The sequence below is a fragment of the Rattus rattus genome, chromosome 1, assembly GCF_011064425.1.
Source record: "Rattus rattus isolate New Zealand chromosome 1, Rrattus_CSIRO_v1, whole genome shotgun sequence".
Lineage (NCBI taxonomy): Eukaryota > Metazoa > Chordata > Mammalia > Rodentia > Muridae > Rattus > Rattus rattus.
Window position 1 is genome coordinate 271,261,792 of NC_046154.1, and position 18,694 is coordinate 271,280,485.

Sequence of the window (18,694 nt, forward strand, 5' to 3'; positions counted from 1 at the left end):
AGAACTGAGATGTTTCTTTTCTAATAAGCCAACAGTGCTCAGGAATCAGTCAAGGCTAGATTTAACTTTGAATTTGAAGATTGACATTTGAAGATAAGGCTGGGGCCAGGGTTGTAGTTCAGTAGTAGGTGTTTGCCTAGCAAGTGCGAGTCTATACATTGGATGCCCAATGGCGTTTAAAAAAAAAAAAAAGTAAATTTCTTTCCAACCTCCATCTCAGAGCCAGCTTGATGTTGATGTCTAAGAAGAACAGAGTTGCCATCTATGATGTCCTTTTTAAGGAAGTCATGATGGCTGGCAAAAAAGAGGTCCACATGGCCAAACACGCCGAGCTGACAGACAAGAATGTGCCCAACCTTCCTGTCATGAAGGCCATGCAGTCTCTCAAGTCTCGGGGCTCCATGGAGGAGCATTTGCCTGGAGACATTTCTACTGGAACTGGATGAGGGCATCCAGTGTCTCCGAGGTTACCTGCACCTACCTCCGGAGATCGTGCCAGCCACCCTGTGCCGCAGCCGTCCTGAGACTGGCAGGCCGAGGTCCAAAGGTCCCGAGGGTGAGCAACATATGAAATTCACAAGAGGGGGACAGACAGAGACATCTACAGAGGGAGTGCTGTGCCCCCCGGAGCTGACAAGAACGCTGAGGCTGGGGCTGGCTCAGCAACTGAATTCCAGGTTAGAGGTGGCTTTGGCTGTGAACATGGTCAGCCACGTCGGTGAAGTTAGAGATTGCGTTGTATTGAATAAGCTTTAAAGGAAAAAATAAGTAAATAAGTACACAAATGAAGCTTACGTGCACATAAGAGAGCCTTAAGGCTTTAAGGTCATGACGTGTTCTTCCTGGAATCCTGTCCCTCATTGTGCCTGGTCCTTAGCTCTGAGTTCAGTCCAGAATAATGCAGTCTCTGTGTTTCTAGACATCAACCCCATTAAAATACTACTGAGTCTTCCCTGATCAAATAGTAAAACGTTTATCTTAGATACCTTTTAACCCAAGGACGCTTTTGTGCAAGAATTATTTCTATCAGACAAACTGTTAAAAATGCATTCCATGTGGAACTGGAGAGATGCTCAGTGGTTAGAGCACTGGCTCTTCTTCCCAGGAACTTGAGTTCAACTCCCAGCACCCACAAGGCCGTAGCCTCAGATCCAACACCCTCTTCTGGCCTCTTTGGGCACCAAACATGGAATCGATGCTCAGACATGTGTGAAGGCAAAACACCCATACCCGTAAAGTAGAAATTCAAAATAAATCTACATTTTTAAAAATATGAATTCTGAGTGCTTTTTTAAAAAACTGTACCATATATTTGAGATGAAATTGAAGGCTCAATTACTTTTTCAGGACAGAAAAATAAAGAAACCCCGGGCTAGGAGTCAGCTGGTAAAGCGCTTGCCCAACATTCAACAAAGCCCTGGGCGCTGTCCCCTGAACCACATGAGACCAGGCGTGGTGCCCCACGCCTATAATCCCGAAGTTCAGTCATCCTTGAACATAGTGAGTTCAAGGCCATCCTGGGATACTTGAGACTCAAAATAAGTAAGTAAATAGTACAACAAACTCAGCGTGCACTGGAAAATATGGGGTCTGTAACCTGCACAGCTCTGCCCCCTTTGTGACCACTGGGCATTCTGGCCCCAGGCTGCCATGAAGAAAATTCCCGTTTTCCAGCTGAGTCTTTTTCTTCATGTGCTTTCCTTTTCTCCCTTTCTCCAGCCCACCCCCAGTGTAATAAGACTTGACGTCTATGCTTCAGATAATTGTCTTAGCTCATAGGTTTGAATATTGCCCTGCGGACTGTCCCCCGTGCCTCCAAACTCAACTTCTCAGGAAATTGGAAGCCAAGCTCGGCTTTGGGCTGAGACTTCAGGGAACCTGCCTCTGGTCCCTTTCCCTTGGGTACCTGCCTAAGCACAGAGAGGCTTCTCGTTGGTTGGTTGTTTTTTTTTTCCCCCTTAAATAGTACTTCTCCGAGAATATTCAAAGTCACAGATGAGGTCAGGCACTGCACCGGACACCTCTGGAGAAGGTTTGAAAGCGATGCCTGCCCATTGTTCCAGATACCAGCGGCTCCGCAGACAACACCCTTGTCTTTCTCTCCAGGGTCCTGCGGTGCAGAATGGCGCTCTAGGTTGAGATGCTCAGAACAACCGTAGTTCTGTGAGGTAACCAACAGTTTCCGAATCTATATTTCTCTAGTGTCTTTCGCTTGACTGAGATCGAAGAGAGAGCCTGTCTTTTCTACAGTCAGACTCCTATGGTGTGGAATTACATCGTACGAATTTTTTTTTCCCCCTGTGAAATAGCTGTCGTGATGAGAAAGACAGAGAACGTGCAACTACTTCCTCCAAGAGAAGCCAAGAGAATGGTAAGGGGGCAATCTCTGATCTTCCCGTGCCTCGTGTTGTCTGCGTTCTAATTCTGCTGTGTCTTCAACTTAAGTTTCAATGCTATGCACTTTAAAACTGCACCCCCTTTGTGCACACCTCTATTATGACTTTACAATGCACCCCCTTCATCCTGATCCTCCTCCAAGCATCCTTCATGCCTAAGCTTCCAGAACCCTAGCCGACCATCTCCTCTGCGTGGGACCCAAATGTCTCTGTGTTTCCTAAATGTCTATTCATACCCATTGCCTTAAACACCTTATCAGAAAGGTCTTTATTTAACACTGAGGACAGGAACACCTTAAAGACTGGGCATAAACCTTTTCACTCCAGAATGTACAAAATAAAGAAAGCAGTCGCCTATGATGCCATAAATGTATAGAAATAGATGTTCTGCATGCCCCAGCTTGCTCGGATCTCCGAGTAGGGAAACGACACTAAGCCTTTGCTGTTACTGAAGCCACCCTCAAATATGTGCACCACAGGCACGTAACAAATAGTGTATGTGCAGAAGAGGAGGACAACTCAGAAAACAGCCCTTCCTGCTGCCAGCTCTGCTGTCCTCTCCCTCCCCATGCTAATTCCCCATGCCCCCACAGTTCCAATGTTAGTCCTCCTCTCCCAGGACCCTCTCTCCACCTTCCCGTGATTCACCTTCCACACCTAGCCACTCGCTTGTTTCTTCATTCCAATGATGTCTAAAAGCAGCGAGTGTGAGGAAGCCACTTTTTCCTCTCACGTCCTTGTAATAACTTGAGGATCAAAAAGAGCAAAGTAGCTTCAACCTCATACAAAATGTAGGTTCAGAGATGGACGGGGAAAGGTCCTCCGGGAACACCTCAGCACTCTTCACACGAGAGCCTGGTGCCCCGATCCTACACTGAGGCCCCTTTTAAAACGAAACAAAACAGAAGAGATTTTTCAGGATAGCTTTATGTGCAGACACCTTGAAACATCCCAGCCTTTGCAGAGAATGTCTCCCATTTGACTAGCTTACCCGGATTTCAAAGCGTTTGCTTTCCATGGAGTTTACTACTTCATCTCTACAGAGTCCTCAGAAGTAACTTCTCCGGCTGCCTGTGTTTCCCCAGCATTGGCTCTGCGCTCTCAGAACACAAAGGTAAGTGTTTGTTCGGGTGCATAGCAGACCTAGACTTGGATCTAAGATGGGCCGAAGCCGGGGTTGGTAGAATTGTTAATACATCAGAAGTAAGTTTCTCTCGATGAGTCCCTACCTGTTTAAGGATTCCTGGCAAGGATATACGTGTTGGAAACACAGCTGCCTAGATAAACAAAATGAAACTTTTTTTAATGCAGAAGCCTATCCTAGAAACTGATTACGGAAACCAAACGGAAATGGAATATTGGTAAATTAGGTTACAAGGGGTGGGTGAGCAGGACCTCACCCAGGTCAATGACTTACAGTCCATAATCAGGTTTAAATTATTCTTAGTATCGCCATTACCATGAACAATGTACTTCTGGCCCTCTTGGACAAGAGAAAATAATAAAAGTTTCATGATTTGTGATGATATAGCAGATGAAAAAAGAATCATATATGGAGAATAGGAATATATATCCTATATCTGAGCTAATGGCAGTACTGTTTGAAGCCTCTCCAAAATGGAGGGCATCTGAGGGTGTTGGGTGGTTTGCAGGATGCGCTGTGGTGATGAGAGCACCCTTAACATTCAGGAGCTTTGACAGGATCAGCAGGACCTCTGCTGGGCTTCACTGCTGTTAAGGGATACAGGGTTGGGGCTTCCAGAGCAGCATGAGAGGTCTGGTCTGAAACAGCATGGAACGAGTGCTTGTTGGTGCTAAAAGGACATGACATTCTGAGACCGCTGTTATATGATGGTCCATATCACAGTCTAGAGGTGGAAACTGAAATACATGTTTGACATGAGAGAAAACACTATTCAGGCTAAGACTAAAGCAAGAGAAACTGTGGGCTGACGGAGGAAATCACCAGATAGGCTATTTTTTTAAAGAGGTCTTTTAGGTGACAGTGGGAAACCCACGAAAGTTTAGAATTGCAAAATTAAAAGGAGGATATATTTAAAGTGGTAGAAAAAATAAAGTGGCAGAAAATGCAAACAATGACAGAGAAAGAGGCAAATCTTTTATAGCAAAACTAAGCAAAATGGCTGAAAGATTAAGAGTGGACGCCTTTCTCAGTAAGAAACCATAGCTCCTCACTGTGATCCAAGCTAGACATTGAGTTGACAACCAAAGGAAAATTGTGGCATTCATTTTTTTGTTGTTGTTCTTTTACATGTTGCCATGCTGACATTACAAAAAATATCCTTGGGTATCAAAATTCTCACAGGAACTCTGTTTCCTGGGGATTAGAAGTTCCTAGATATTCTTAGAGATTCAGATTTTCTTTGAAACCAGCTGACACACTGACTGAGGAAGTGTTCCGGGTGAGGCTCTACTGAAGTGAGGACTTCCACACACACACCAGCTGCTTTTGCATAAAAACTTAATTTATATTTTATGATTACATTGTCATAAAGATAACTAAAGTAGTCTCATTATACCCATGGTTTCTGTTTTTCTTTTCTTTCTTTCTTTCTTTTTTTTTTTTTCCTTGAGGTTAACATTTTTATTTTGTACCTGGGATTAGCCCAAAGTGGTCTGGAACTCACAGCAATCCTCCTGCCTTAGCTTCTAAAGTGCTGAGATCTAAGTCTTCACCACCATACCCTAATCTTATAGAAATATATTTTTACCTGCACTGAAAGGTGGTGACCCCAGGAAACTGTGTCCACTCACTTAATGGAGTGGTCTCTGGTAAGGAGCCGTTGAATGACTTTGAACAAAAGAGAGAGAGAGAGAGACAGTCAGAGACAGAGACAGAGAGAGTAGGGAAAGGGGGAGAGAGGGAAGAGAGAGAGAGAGAGAGAGAGAGAGAGAGAGAGAGAGAGAGAGAGAGAGAGAGAGAGAGGTCTCTGCAAATATGGGCTACACATCTTTAAATTTCTGAACTGATGAGAGTGCAGTATGAGCTCGGTCTCTGAGTAAGCGAGGATGCAGAGACACTCACTTTTCCTGTAAATGGAATAGAATAGAATTCTCTTGAAGCTGGTGAACACTGTGACCTGAAATCAACGATGACCTAACAGGATCTGAAACTCCCACCCAGGTACAGGTGAGGGCAGCTCTGAGATGCCTGGACAGAGTCCAGACAAAGCAGAGGGACGTACTAGATGGGACCCCAAAGGACATGGTCGCAATCATTAGAGATGTCAGCTCTTTCTATTTAATTCCAAGGACGCGCCACCCACAAATGGCCCCGAGCAACCACAGCGGCATTACGGAGTTCGTGCTCACCGGGCTCTCTGACGACCCCCTGATCCAGGCTCTACTTTTTGCTCTGTTCCTGGGGATTTACATCCTCACCATAACAGGGAACCTGATGATGCTGGTGGTGATCAGGGCTGACTCCCACCTCCACACGCCCATGTACTACTTCTTAAGCAACCTGTCGTTCCTGGATCTCTGCTTCTCATCCGTCACGGTTCCGAAGCTGCTGAAGGACCTCCTGTCTGCGAAGAAAAGCATCTCTGTGGAGGGCTGCCTGGCTCAGGTCTTCTTCGTGTTCATCACCGCGGGAACGGAAGCCTTTCTTCTTTCAATGATGGCGTATGACCGCTACGCTGCTGTCTGCCACCCGCTGCTCTACGGGCAGATGATGAGCAACGAACTCTGCCTGAAGTTGGTTCTGCTCTCGTGGGGCCTGGCCTCTCTCAGTTCAGTAGTCATTGTGCTCTTGGCTGTGAACCTGGACTTCTGCGAGGCCTACACCATTCACCACTACACGTGCGAGCTCCCCTCTCTCTTTCCTCTCTCTTGCTCCGATATCTCCATCAACGTTGACGTCTTGATCTGCTCCACCTTGCTGCATGGGCTGGGAACCTTTCTCCCGATCTTCTTCTCTTACGCACGCATCGTATCCACCGTGCTGAGCATGAAGTCCACCACGGGGAGAAGCAAGGCGTTTAACACTTGCTCTTCTCACCTCATAGCCGTGGTCTTGTTTTTTGGGTCGGGCTTGGTTCGTTATCTTATGCCCACGTCTGGTTCTTCTCTGGACTTGCTCTCTTCCTTGCAATACAGCGCGGTCACGCCCATGCTGAATCCCCTCATCTATAGCCTGAAGAACCAGGAGGTGAAGACCGCTGTGAAAAGGACATTAGGGAAATGCCTGCGATACTTGGAGTGACGGCACAGACCCGGAATGGCAGGAAGACCAAGGTGGTCAAGCACTTGAACTTGAGTTTCAGACCGCTGGTGTAAAGGGAGGCCTACCCGCTCTCCCTAGCTAGGCTAACAAAAGTATATAAAACTGCGTTTAGATAGAAAACATACAGCCTATCTTTTCTTTGCTTTGTTCTCTGACATTTCTATAGCTTTCTTCCTGAGTTACACACTTGAGAGTTACAACCCCTAAACTAATATTTCTTAAATATTTCTATTAATTTTTGAGAAGTTCATCCAATGTTTTCTGACCATTTTCACCCTTACTCTCTCTCCTAACTTCTTTGACATCCACACCCATTGTCCCATCCCCAATTTCAGGTATTTTTTTTTTTTTTGGTTCTTTTTTTCGGAGCTGGGGACCGAACCCAGGGCCTTGCGCTTCCTAGGCAAGCGCTCTACCACTGAGCTAAATCCCCAACCCCTCAGGTATTTTTTAATTTAAAATTTTTAAGAATCTGATATCAAATTTATATCATTTTTATCCTCCCTCTCCCCTCTCTAACTCTCCCAATGTCCCCCCATCTAAATTTCATGACCTTGTCTTCTATAGTTAATATTGTTGGGGGGGTCCTGGGTGCTATACAGAAGCAGGCTGAGCAAGCCACGAGGAGCAAGTCAGTAAGCAGCACCCCTCTGTGGCCTCTGCATCAGCTCCTGCCTCCAAGATGCTGCCCTGTTTGAGCTCCTGCCCTGACTTCCTTCACATGTATGCACATGTGTGTGTTCATGTGCATGCATGTGTGTATATGTGTGTGTGCATGAGTGTGTGTGCATGTGTGTGCATGTGTGCATTCATGTGCGTATGTGTATATGTGCATGTATGTGTGTGTGCATGTGTGTATATGTGTTGTTATAAAACATACAACTCCTTTTAGTGTTACTCGTGTGTTGATGTGTTGAAGGCTGGCTGACCACTTATCAGGGCTCTCATCTCTGGAGAAAATCTCGATTCTCCTCAGCAGCCATTGATCACTTATAGCTCTTGATCTAAGGGTAGGACCTTATTTTTTTTAATGTTTATTTATTTATTGTATAAGAGCACACCGTCACTGTCTTCAGACACACCAAAAGAGGACATCGAATCCCATTACAGATGGTTGTGAGCCACCATGTGGTTGCTGGGAATTGAACTCAGGACCTCTGGAAGAGCAGTCGGTGCTCTTAACCGCTGAGCCATCTCTCCAGCCCCAGACCTTATGACATTGCCCGTTAGTGTTAATATGTTAGCTGGTGCTGTCACTGTCCATATCTTGTTTAGGTGACAATATTGTTGGGATTTCTCAAGTGCGGCATCCCAGGCATGTCCAGAACACCCTGTTTCACAGCAGACACCCAGGACCTCTGGCTCTCACAATCCTTTCTCTCCCTCTTCCATAGTGTTCCCTGAGCCTCGAGTGTAGGGGTTGTTACATTGTAGACGTATTAGTTAGGGCTGGCCACCCCATGGTGTCTCTCCGCATTTTGTCCAGTTTGGATTTCTGTGATCTGCATGGCTTAGGGACTGACCTACCTGGAGTGAGAGGGGAATGTAGAAACCAAAGACACATAGACATACAGACACACAGACACATTGTGCTGACAGTTTTATGTCAACTTGACCCAAGTTAGAGTTATCTGCAAGGAGGGCACCTCAACTGAGCAATGGCTGCATTACCTCCAGATATAAAGCATTTTCTTCATTAGCGATGGGTGTGAGAGGGCCCAGCCCATCAGAGGTGATGCCATCCCTGGGCTGGTGGTCCTGGGTGCTGTACAGAAGCAGGCCAAGCAAGCCATGAGGAGCAAGCCAGTAAGCAGCATCCCTCCACGACCTCTGAATCCGCTCCTGCCTCCAAGATGCTGCCCTGTTTGAGGTCCTTCCCTGACTTCCTTCAGCAATAGATTGTACCCTGGAAGTATAAACCGAAATAGGCCCTTTCTCCCCAAATTTGGTCATGGTGTTTCATCGGAGCAATAGTAACCCTAACTAAGACAAAAATCGGTACCATGATCATGGGGCGTTGCTGGGACAGACCTGATCTTGCTTTGGGAGGGTTGTGCAAGGATTTTAAAACTTTGGGTTAGAAAAGCAGTTGAGTATTGAGAGCTCAGTGAGCCATTTTGTAGGAGCTTGGAAGAAAGGGCTGAGAGCGGCGCAGACGATGGAGACCTAGCTTCGTGTGAAGATTCTGTCGTCTGGTCAGCTGGAGCTGTGGTTAACAAGAATCCAGAACCAAAATCTTTGCTTTGCTGGGGCAATGGATGCCAGTTACCTGGAGCTGAAGAATTGACTATGGTTAAGAAGAGATCAGCATCCCAGACCTTCTGGGAAGGTTCCTCAGGGTCAGTACACACAGACGCTGTGTTTTAGAGGCAGCCAAGGTTGTACCTCGTGCTGCAGCCAAACTTGATAATATAAAAGTCAACCAGGTGGTACCGGCTTTAAAGGCATGAAGAGGTCATGGAGAGCAGCTGAGGCTTGGCACTGTGAGGGTCCATGAGAGGCCATTGGTAAAGGTGTAGCCTTAGTGTCAGTTGAAACTCTAGGACTGAAGAGATCATAAAGAGAAATCGAGTCACCATGAAAAGAATCCTGGAGGGGCCATTGATGAAAGTGCAGCCCAGTTGCAGCAGGAGACTCCAGCGTATCGGTGATGCCAGCACCATGGGATGACCACCAAGAACAGCATCAGCAATGGCGTGGAGACAGCCAGTGCCTAGAAGACAAACTGTGTGATGAACCATAGAAGTGAGCCCCTTGGAGGAGCCCAGAAGATCCAGAGTGGATCCCAGATAATTGGTCACTGAGTTATGTACACTTTTGGAGTCTTGTTTTGCTTTGTTCAGATTGTGACTGTGCCCCACTTCTTCCCTTTCTTACTTCGAGTAAGAAAGTATTTAATTTATTTCTGATTTTACAGGAGCCCATAGTTGAGAGACTTTGGATTTTAGAGATACTGGATTTTTAAGTGTTTAATGTTTAAAGACTGTGGGACTTTAAGCTTTTGTAGTATTTGTGTTAATGTTGATGTAATGTATGGTCTTGGGGAAGAACAAGAAAGCCCTAACAGTGATGTGTTTGCACATCAAGTTGACAAGGGGTCAGTTGCGCCGTCTACTTTTATGTTAACTTGACACAAGCTAGAGATACCTTGAAAGGAGGGAACTTCAACTGAGGAAATATCTCCATTAGATCCAGCATTTTCTTAATTAGCATTTGATGGGGAGGGTCCAGCCCTTTGTGAGTGGCGCCACACTTGGGCTGGTGGTCCACGGCAGACTGAGCAAACCGTGAGGAGCAAGCTAACAGGCAGCATCCCTCCATGGTCTCTGAATCAGCTGCTGCCCTGTTTGCTGCCCTGACTTCCCTCATTAATAGACTGTTATCTGGAAGTATAAGGTGAAATAAACTCTTTCTCCCCGAGTTTTTTTGGTCACAATGGTTTTTGGTTTGTTTTTTTTTTAATGTTTATTTATTTATTATATGTATGTACACTGTCGCTGTCTTCAGACACACCAGAAGAGGGCATCAGATCCCATTACAGATGGTTGTGAGCCACCATGTGGTTGCTGGGAATTGAACTCAGGACCTCAGGAAGAGCAGTCAGTGCTCTTAACCGCTGAGCCTTCCCACCAGCCCTGGTCACGATGTTCTATCACAGTAATAGTAACCTAACTAGGACACACATATACAGAAAAGCTGGGATCGGGTGGGCCGTGCACTTTGATGGAGATGTGCCAGCAGCAGTCTAGAAACCTAAGGTGTTTATTTTATACATCTGAATCAAGAAGGAAGGTTTAGCTGATCACCACAGGATACCTCGACCAGGAGCAGTCTCGGGCTGTAGACAGCCAGGAGGAAGGAGCTGTGGTTGGCAGTCTCTGCACACACTAGTTTTAGGAAAAGGTCAATAATTCGTAATGTCTGTACTTGGACCAGAGGAAGGCTTTGCTTTTCCTCTGAGCCTTCCATAGGTCTGGGACACAGACGTGGTCATGTCCCTTCATCTGCTCCTCATAGTGGATTTCTGTAATTTCCTCTAGCTGCTGAAAAAAAAAAAAAGGCAGCTTCTTTGATAAGAGATGAGGGCCACGTGTCTCTAAATATGAAAAGAGTTTCAAAATTATATTGGTTTAGGATTTGTGCTAGAATTTATGATCTCTCCAGCCATGGGTAGCACACACGTACAGTTCCAGCTCAGCTCCTCCCAGTGTTCTGTCCAGAGTATGTGGTGTCTTCAACGATGAGGTCTTACCTCCAAGTTCTCAGAAGCAACCAAGGTCAATGGCTGTGGCCCTCATTGTCTTGGGAGTTCCTTGAACCCCACACCCCTGCAATGATTAACAACTAGAAGAAGGGAGGTTCCCCATGTGGGCCACTAGGAGCTTGGTCAGACAATCCATGGTTCTTTCATAAACATTATCATCCGTGGCCCATATATATACAGCCACCAAAACTAGATAAGATTGATGAAGCTAAAAAATGCATGCTGAAAGGGACCAGATATAGATCTCTCCTGAAAGACACATCCAGATCATGTCCAACACAGAGGTCAATGCTAGCAGCAAACCACCGAACTGAGAACAAAACCCCCTTGAGGGCAATTAGAGGAAGTATTGAAAGAGTTGAAGGAGCTTGCAACCCCGTAAAAACGACAATGCCAACCAACCAGAGCTTCCAGGGACTAAACCATTACAGAAAGACTATACATGGACTGACCCAGGGTTCCAACTGCATATGTAGCAGAGGATGGCCTTGTTGGGGCACCAGGGGAAGGGGAACCCCTTGGTCCTGCCAAGGTTGAACCCCCAGTGCAGGGGAATATGGGAGGGGACAATAAGGGGGACGTATAGAGGGAATACCCATATGGGGGAGGGGGAGAGGGTAGGGCTTATGGACAGGAAACCGGGAAAGGGAATAACATTTGAAATGTAAGTAAAGAAATATATCTAATAAAATTTAAAAAAAAACAAAAAACAAAAAACATTATCATCCATGTGGCATAATTCAGTTTAAACAGTGTGTGTGTGAATGTGTGTAAACATATGTGTGTGTGTGTGTGTGTGTGTGTGTGTGTGGGTGGGTAGTATTCATATATAATATATGTATTTAAGTAAGCTTATAAAATATTGTTTCCCAGCAGCTTTGTAAACATCGTTAGTATTACTTATCTCTCCCCCTTTGCTCTCTCTATATATTGCCTTTCCTTAAAATTCTTTTACTATCAATATGGAAACACTAAAGTACCTAGGGATCTAAAGTAATCCTGAGCAGAAAATTATAAGGCCTGGGGAATCTGCATTCATGATTTCAATGCAAACTGCAGAGCCATAGTGAATACAAAATGGTGTTGGCACAAACGCAGATCCGTGAAGACCTGAATCTGACCCCAGCTGCAGACCGTGAGCTATGGTAGAAAACCTGAATGCAGCCCGTAGCTGCAGCCACCCAATCCTTTGCAGAAATACCACAGACGTATATTGGAGAGAAGACAGTCTCTTCTGCAAATGATGCTGAGAGATCTGGATACCTCTGTGTAGAAGAATGAGGCTAGACTCCCATATCTCACCTTCCACAAGAATAAACTCCAAATGGATAAAGACCTCAGTGTAGGACCTGACACGGGGCTGGAGAGGTATCTTGGTTGGTAAAGCATAAAGACCCAGGCCCCCACACCCACGTAAAAGTCCTAGCATGATAGCAATCCCAGTGCTGGGGAGACATTACAGGTGGATCCCTGTGGCTCACTGGACAATCAGTATAACTTATAAAAATCTCAGGTCTGATTGAGAAATCACCTTTGAAAAAGCCAAGACAAATGGCACATGATGAGGAATGACATTTAAGATTGTCTAGGGAAGGGGGTTATAGGCACATACACACAAACACATATGCACACATACATACACACAAACACATCACACAGAGGGAGAAACACATACACAGAGAGAGAGAGGCACACACACAGACAGAAATGTATATGCATATACATGCACACACACAAACACACATGTGCACACATAGTCACATACACACCGAGACATCACATATTCACATGCATACACACATACACACACATGAACACATATGCACATGCACACATGCATACACAGAGAGAGATGTACACACATAGAACCACATACACACATACACATGCACACAGATATACAAGCACTCACACAAACACATATATGCACATAAACAAACAAATTCACACACACAAACACATAGACACACACACACACACACACAGAGTTTGAAACTTATAGAGGTAAAATATACTTTAGAACCCCAAGATATAAACAAGAGACTTTCTGAAAAGGAATCCAGTCACTCAGAAAATAAGGCCAATGATTGACAAGTAAGACCTCCGAAAATAAAAAGATTTCTGTAGAGAAATGATCAACTGAACAAGGAGCCTACAAATAGGAGAAAAATCCTGGGTAACTACACATTTGACAGAGGATTGATACCTAGAATATACAAAGAACTCAAAAGTCAACCTGATCAATAAATAAGTTAATGAAATGAATGGTTCGAAAAGATGTAATGTGAATAGCCAATAGAAATGCAAATGTTCAACTTCACTGGTCATCAGAAAAATCAAATCAAATCTGTGCTGCGGTTCCATCCTGATGGCTTTCTCCCCCAGCAGCCTGCGTAGCTTCTTCCAGTACTAATGAATGTCAGACTTCAGGGAGGAAGCTGCCAGATCAGTATAACAAATAGCTTGGGCTGGAGAGATGGCTCAGTGGCTAAGAGCACTGTCTGCTCTTCCAGAGGTCCTGCGTTCAATTCCCAGCAACCACATGGTGGCTCACAACCATCTGTAATGGGATCTGATGCCCTCTTCTGGCCTGCAGCATACATGCAGAGGGACCCCTGTATGCATAATAAATCTTTGAGAGAAAAAAAAATAGCTCGATTTCTCTAAGTCCTGGGACCAAAGTGTGTAGTGTCGGGTCTTCCCATCAAATTCTGGTAGGCAGTCAATACTGAGGTGTTCATGAGGTGAGGCCTCACCTCCTCATCTCATTTCTTCAGGGATGAAAGTCTCTTCCCTCTCATCACATGTTGGGTATTTCTGATAACCAGTTCTCATCCTGAAGCTATCTAGACTACATGGGCATTTACCCTAGGTAGAGTAGAAAGCAGATTGGCAATGACCAATAAAAGATTCCTGTCAGGAAATACTTAGGGGCTTTAGGAGCTCTGTGCTGTGGAGTACTTACTGTCTTATTAGGGTCTTATGTTATGAACAGACACCATGACACCAAAAAACATAAGTTTTATAAAGACAACATTTCATTGGGGCTGGCTTACAGGTTCAGAGGTTCAGTCCATTATCATCAAGGCCTTGATCATCATGGCAGCATCCAGGCAGGCATGGTGCAGGAGGAGCTGAATTCAACATCTTCACCGGAAGGAAGCCAGGAACAGACTGAGCATCCTCAGGCAGCTAGGAGGAGGGTCTCCGAGCCCACCCCCACAGTGACACACTTCCTCCAGCAAGGCCGCACCTTCCAATAGTGCCACTCCATGAGCCAAGCATGTGCAAACCATCACAAGTACCAAAGTGTGAATCCTGAAAACTATGATAACAGTTGCCCTGAAGTAAGCCCACAGGTGCAGTAGAGGCACGAATATTACAGAGGTGGCTAACCACTTTCTGGTTGGTTCTAAGGCCCACATGACAGGAGGAAATCCATGCCTGGTACTTTAAATCTGGCCGAGGACCCACAGCTATGGAACTCATAGGACCTAGAAGTGAACCGACAAATATTATGTTGCTAATTGAGCATAGTATCAAACTGTCTTTTAAATATGTAACTCTAAACCTACCGATGATGCACTGGTCCTCACTTGAGGAGCATCTGTGTAGCTGTTGATACAAAGATTTCACAACTGATCAAATACTGAGACAAAGTATCAGTGGGGTTTTCAGCCATCGGTGAGACATCTACATCAAACAGCGTCCTCTGGAGACCCAGAGAACATCTACAGAGGCAGAAGTCAGTGAGGACTGGGGCAGAGTCTTCCAGACAGAGCAAGGCTGCTCCACTCATGAACTCAGAGCAGGTGTGGCTGTCTGAAGGAGACCCGCACAAACCCAGGCCAGTCCGCACTCCACACGGATGGGGTAAGGGTACGTGAGTCTGCACCCCTAGCTGACAGCTCGACAATTGATGACTGCTGTGGGAAGAGAGTTTGTTTTGCTTAAGAGTGTAATGGGTTAACCACGCAACAGTGAACAGCCCCACACCCATGCGTCTAGGGCAGCACTGATTGGACCTGGTGAGCTGTGTCTAACAAGAAGACATAAAGTTGGGAGGAGGACATGGAGGAAGGGATCCAGGAGGAGATAGAAGGGGAGAGAGAATGAATACAATCAAAATACATTGTGTGCATGTATAAAATTTCCAAAGAATGAATAAAACATGTTGTTTTAAAAAAATGAGTAAACAGAGAGCTCGTGGGTTGGTGAACGCATTGAGGTTCAGGGAGGGCAACTCAGACTGAGGGGCATGAAGGCCCTGTGTACTTCTCCCATTCCGTTTTCTATACAGCTCTTAGGATTTCACTGTTTCTATGTCAGAGCCTTTATAACACACTGGTGATGAGAGGTGATCTCTTTGAGACCACTGGGACTAAGGTGAGCGTCCCCTCATTCCCAATCCTTTCCAGGGTTTGTGGTTCTGCTTTGGTGTGGTTTGGGTTGGGTTGGTTGGGTTGGGTTGGGTTGGTTGGTTGGGTTGGTGTTGTTGTAAAAATTTAAAAATAATAATGAGTAACGGTGTCTCTTACCCCGCTAGGTCCGCGCCACGGTGTCCCAAGATATCTGCTAGATATCTTGAAGGAAACACAGCCCAGCCGCACACTTTCCTACACCAAACCCTCACATAAAAGAACACACAACACAGTAATCTTAGATCCAATTGGTAAGATATAATTGCCCACTTAAACATACAAAGCCCAGTACCATCCATCCCTTGAGAACACTAATAACAACCTGTAAATACACAGAGCGGAATCTTAACATCACCTGCCATGGCTTCTCCCCTCTCTCCGTCCTGTCTCCTCCTCCCTCCCCTAGTCTCCTCCTCTTCCTTCAAACTTCTCTCCCGCCCATCCTTCCTTCTCCTCCAATGACAGGCCTCCTTCTATCCTGTACCTGCCCCACCTGTGACATCATCCTACAGGTTGGGTTGGTTGGTTGGTTGGGTTGGTTGGTTGGTTAGTTAATTGGAGTTTTGTTTTGGGTTTGGTTTTGTTGGTAGTGGTTTTTTGGGGTTGGGTTTTGGTTTTTATTATTTTTTAGTTTTCAGGGTTTTTTTTTTTTTTTTTTTAAAGATTTATTTATTTATTATATATAAGTACACTGTAGCTGTCTTCAGATACACCAGAAGAGGGCATCAGATCTCTTTACAGATGGTTGTGAGCCACCATGTGGTTGCTGGGAATTGAACTCATGACCTCTGGAAGAGCAGTTGGGTGCTCTTAACCACTGAGCCATCTCTCCAGCCCTTAGTCTTCAGTTTTATTTGATTGGTTGGGTGGGTGGGTGGCTGGGTGGGTGGCTGGGTGGTTGTTTTGGAGGACAGGGTCTCTCTACATAGCCCTGGCTGCCCTGGAACTATGCAGACCAGGCTAACCTCAGACTCTCAGAGGTCAACCTGCCTCTGCCTGCCAAGTGCTGTGATCAAAAGTGTGCACCACCACATCAGGCCCCCGAGAGGTTCTTGAACCAAGCACTCATATTTTATGGCCTTCACTCCGGGGATTGGACTTTTCCATTGTGTTTCTCATTAAGTGGCCACACTGGGTGTCCGAGGCTAGACTGCTCTTCTGGAGCTGGTGAGTGACGTGAAACATGTTCTCATGACTAGAATAGCACTTGGTTGGATTGGCCACTCTTTTCTGATTCACACACACACAGATATACACACACACATACACACACACACCACACATACATACACACACACATACACACTCACATACACACACACCACACACACACACACACACATACACACACACACACACACACACACACACACACACACACACACACACACACACACTTGATTCTTATTCCTTTTAGTTTGTCTAAAATATTTGAGTCCATAGCGCTATGGCCCTTGATAAAATTACAATAATTACAAAGGCAAAAAGGCCTTAAACTGAAATGGCACCGGGAAGCAAGCAGGTGTCACTATTGCAACATCTGGCAAAATAGATTTTATACAAAAAATAGGAAGAAAAAAAAGCAGACAAGATAAAGAAGGCCACCTCATACTTCATCAGCCCATGAAACATTCTTTAAAAATTGATGTATTTTTAAAGAAACATTGTGTTTGTCTCAATATAGGAAGGCTAAAACACCTTCCTGCAACTTATTTGTCTGCAGTGGACTAAACCCAGAAATAAGCAATAAGGAACAGTACATAAAATACAAAAAAAAATTGTGATGATTTTGTAACTCACTATTCAATGATGAGCTATTGAAGAAATCAAGAAGGGAATAAAAAATCCTGGAGTGGAATAGAAATAAAAATACAACATTATCAATAATAATTACTTGGCACAGCCAACCTAATTCCGTGGCACGGAGAACAGTCCAGTGCATTGTAAGAAGTTTATCAGCATCCACCGCCTCTACTGAGTCAAGACCAGAGACCAAAAACATCTCCAGATTTATAGCGCTATGTCTGGTGAACCCTTTATGCCTGGCTTTAAGTGGCATGTATAGTAGAGGCTTTGTGTCTGGCTTTCAGTGAAATGTTTCAGCAAAGCCTTGGCTATGTTTGGGTCAGTCCAGGAGAGGCTGAGAAACTGTTCTGAGAGGATTTGAACCTGGAAGGAATGTCTCTCTAGAAAATCTGTACTTGCTGCTTGCACCCGCACCAGCCTCGGTCCTAAGTCACTCTGGGCAAACCTGGAGTTCTTACTTTCAATGCTGGCTTGCCACAGTCAAAAGGGACTGAGATTTGTGTGGGTTGTCTGCTCTCGGGCAGCAGGGGCAAGACAACTGTGGTAGTTGGAACCTTTCCCAGCCCCCATTAATTTTGAGTAATGATTGAATAAAGGTCACTGGAGTGAGCCAGTCGGAGTCAGTCCTTTAGAAGAAGGCTGAACCCCTCTGCTCCTTCGGAAAATGAAGGCTTAGCCTCTTGGTGAGCTTCTCTCTCTATCGCAGCACCTACAACCAACATCAACCAATATCCAGACAAATGCGCCTGGGAGAAATTATCATATCAAATATGTATAAAGCTTCTCCAACTACTTAATCAGGTCTAAATTCCCATTGCAAATCAATTCAACCGGACTTAAAATCATCTTCCTCAGTCTGTACTAGGCGTGTCTCAGGATGCTAACAGCTAATATATTAGACGGTATAGATTTACACTTTCTAAGGTTTCGGCATCGATGTTTAGGCCCTGCCCACCGACGATTCTCTGCACCAAAACGAGCTATCCTAATTCACCTCAACTGGCTTGTGTCTACTGAAATACGGTTCCATTGTGTCCTGTCATGATCAGCCGTTTAAAGACGAAGAGTCCCACTAAAGAAGCGGTCGCTTGACCATGTCTGAGACCGTAGATCAGGGAAAAGTCCATGAAATTTACCTGATTTTCAGTTGATGGAAATAAGGGATCTGGTGTTTTGGTTTTATTGATTGGTTGGTTGGTTTTGAGACAGGGTCTCTCTGTGTAGCCCTGACTGTCCTGGAACTCACTCTGTAGACCGAGCTGGCCTCAAACTCAGAGATCCACCTGCCTCTGCCTCCAAGTGCCGGAATTAAAGGCGTGCACCACCACTGCCTGGGTTTGCCTCCCTGCACACCGTGGTTCTTACCGTGGGCATCACCGCGATTGTATACTTCTCTGGCCTGTGTGTTAGGAAGAGCTCAGACAGACATCCTGCCTCCCAAATCACACTGAAGCCTCGGTGATCTGGCTGAACACATTCCCTGTGTCTCCTGCACCTTGAATCACCTCGTGCTTCCCACTGATGTGGATTGGCATTCCAGGGACCCCAGGCAGCTCAATGA

General features: G+C 45.4%; 1 protein-coding gene and 1 pseudogene across 1 annotated transcript; both read left to right on the top strand.

The window, feature by feature from the left end:
• Positions 1–230: 230 nt before the first annotated feature.
• On the top strand, positions 231–722 carry LOC116890239 (annotated as a pseudogene).
• Positions 723–5,685: 4,963 nt separating this feature from the next.
• Positions 5,686–6,621, top strand: LOC116890240 (olfactory receptor 8S1-like). The gene has a single exon (XM_032890968.1). The coding sequence runs from the start codon at positions 5,686–5,688 to the stop codon at positions 6,619–6,621; it is 936 nt and encodes a 311-aa protein (XP_032746859.1).
• The last annotated feature ends 12,073 nt before the right edge of the window (positions 6,622–18,694 follow it).